Source organism: Rhagoletis zephyria, unplaced genomic scaffold (assembly GCF_001687245.7).
Source record: "Rhagoletis zephyria isolate East Lansing unplaced genomic scaffold, Rhagoletis_zephyria_1.1 Rzeph_scaffold_59182, whole genome shotgun sequence".
Lineage (NCBI taxonomy): Eukaryota > Metazoa > Arthropoda > Insecta > Diptera > Tephritidae > Rhagoletis > Rhagoletis zephyria.
In genome coordinates this window covers 1-1661 of record NW_016216233.1, presented here as the reverse complement: position 1 = coordinate 1661, position 1661 = coordinate 1, and the positions used below count along the sequence as shown (strand labels likewise).

The following is a 1661-nucleotide window of genomic DNA, read 5'->3' as shown; positions in this document are numbered from 1 at the left end:
ATGATGGCGGAGTTCCATCGACTGCCTGACCAAAAATACACCGAAGCTGAGTATCTTTTCCAGGTAGGTGAAGCAGCAGTATTTTGGCCTCCAACGTCAAAAAATTTTCTAGTCACATTTGTAACACAATTTCTACCTTGTGTATCTACTTTTCAACCATTTTCTTTTCACGCCCTTACCGATTACGCCGGAATTGATGTTTTTTGGTGCTTGGTGCTGCCTCTGTTACTGCTTTTGGCATGCGATCAGCAGACAATCGAAATGGCCAAATCGGATGAAGAATACGACGTGGAACTTTGCTCTACGCCACCACCGCAAACGGGTGAAATGTTTGACCTGGAGTTGGTGCCGCAAGAGCCTAGTATTTTTTCGTGGAAGGTTGTGAAACGACGCCAACGGCCGCATCGCCGTTACACTGTATCGCACGGCGCACCACCGGCGCCGCCGTCCACGCCCACATCACTGACGGCCAATAATACGCCTGCGCCCTCACCCACCGCCTCTAGCAATCTCAACGTCAATGGCAGCGCCGACGATGAGCCACTGAACAGTCTCCTCTACATTCTCGATTACGCACCCAAGTACAAAAAGAAACTCAAGGAGCAGCAACGCACCGATGCTGAGCTGGCAGAGCTCTTCAATGTCGTTACGATAACTAGTAGCGGAGTGGGGGGTAGTGGCGGCGTCAACGGTTATGCGAGCAATGGCGGCACGCTGAATGATGGAGCATCAACAAAGTTGCCGCCTGAACGTGGCATCAGCGCAAATTCCCGTGTGATACGAAAACACGATGCCGACACTAAAATTTTCAAAATCCATCGGAACCCGAAAGAATTTTTTCGGGAACCGGTCGATGAAGAGGACTCCGTGTCCGCTCCTGAATATGATGATGCAGAGGAAAAGAAGGCCCGATTTCCACGATTGAGGCACTACAAATATTCCTCAATTCGCAATCGTCTATTAAGAACTAAGCGTCAAAGGCGCTTCGAACGCTTTGAGCATCAAGAGCGCATGGACGCTATGGTGGACAATTTCGATGCCGCCATGAAAATGAATGATGCCTAAATAATAAGCAACACTTGTGGCCGAACCATGCAAACTGGCACTGATTTAAGGAAGATTACGACAAAAATTAGAATATGGACGATACGACTACGACGACGATGCAGACGTCGGCCTTCCAAATGGGTCTCAATGTGATGAATATGAATTTCTTCTGCTAAATTATAATTACATAATTAATGAACTAAAAATTAATTTGTTCATTGAACTTTTTGCGTACATTTAACTTTAAACGTTACAAATAGATTCTTTCTCCTTTTTGTATCTTCTTTTAACAAAAGAAAAAGAAGCAAAACTTAGTATAAAATTATACAAAAACTGAATATAATTGTATTGTAAACTATTGTAAAAGAGGCGCCCAAGTGCGTCCGTGTGAGCAGTCATGCGTGTTGTACACTTGCCGCCGGCTAATTGCCGCAAGCCGGGTTTTGCATGTGCTTGTGGTATGATGACGGTTCCGTGACGCAGACGCACTGGCGCACTAGGCATTAGCGGCTATTTGCGTCGCAATACTCTATGTGTGAAATGTTTGTTTACTTCTCTCTTATCATTTTGCGTTGTAAATGTGTGAGTAGCGAACACGAGGAGCGCTGTGTTCC

At 45.8% G+C, this 1661-nt stretch overlaps 1 protein-coding gene across 2 annotated transcripts; it reads left to right on the top strand.

The window, feature by feature from the left end:
* On the top strand, positions 1–1655 carry LOC108356436 (uncharacterized). Of its 2 annotated transcripts, none has more exons than XM_017607546.1 (2): positions 1–63; positions 250–1655. In XM_017607546.1, exons 1-2 carry the CDS (start codon positions 1–3, stop codon positions 1063–1065), a joined length of 879 nt encoding a protein of 292 aa, XP_017463035.1. In that variant the 3' UTR covers positions 1066–1655. The 2 variants fall into 2 exon arrangements, with proteins under 2 accessions (XP_017463035.1, XP_017463036.1); XM_017607547.1 differs by having other exon boundaries at positions 4–63; positions 253–1655.
* Positions 1656–1661: the final 6 nt, after the last annotated feature.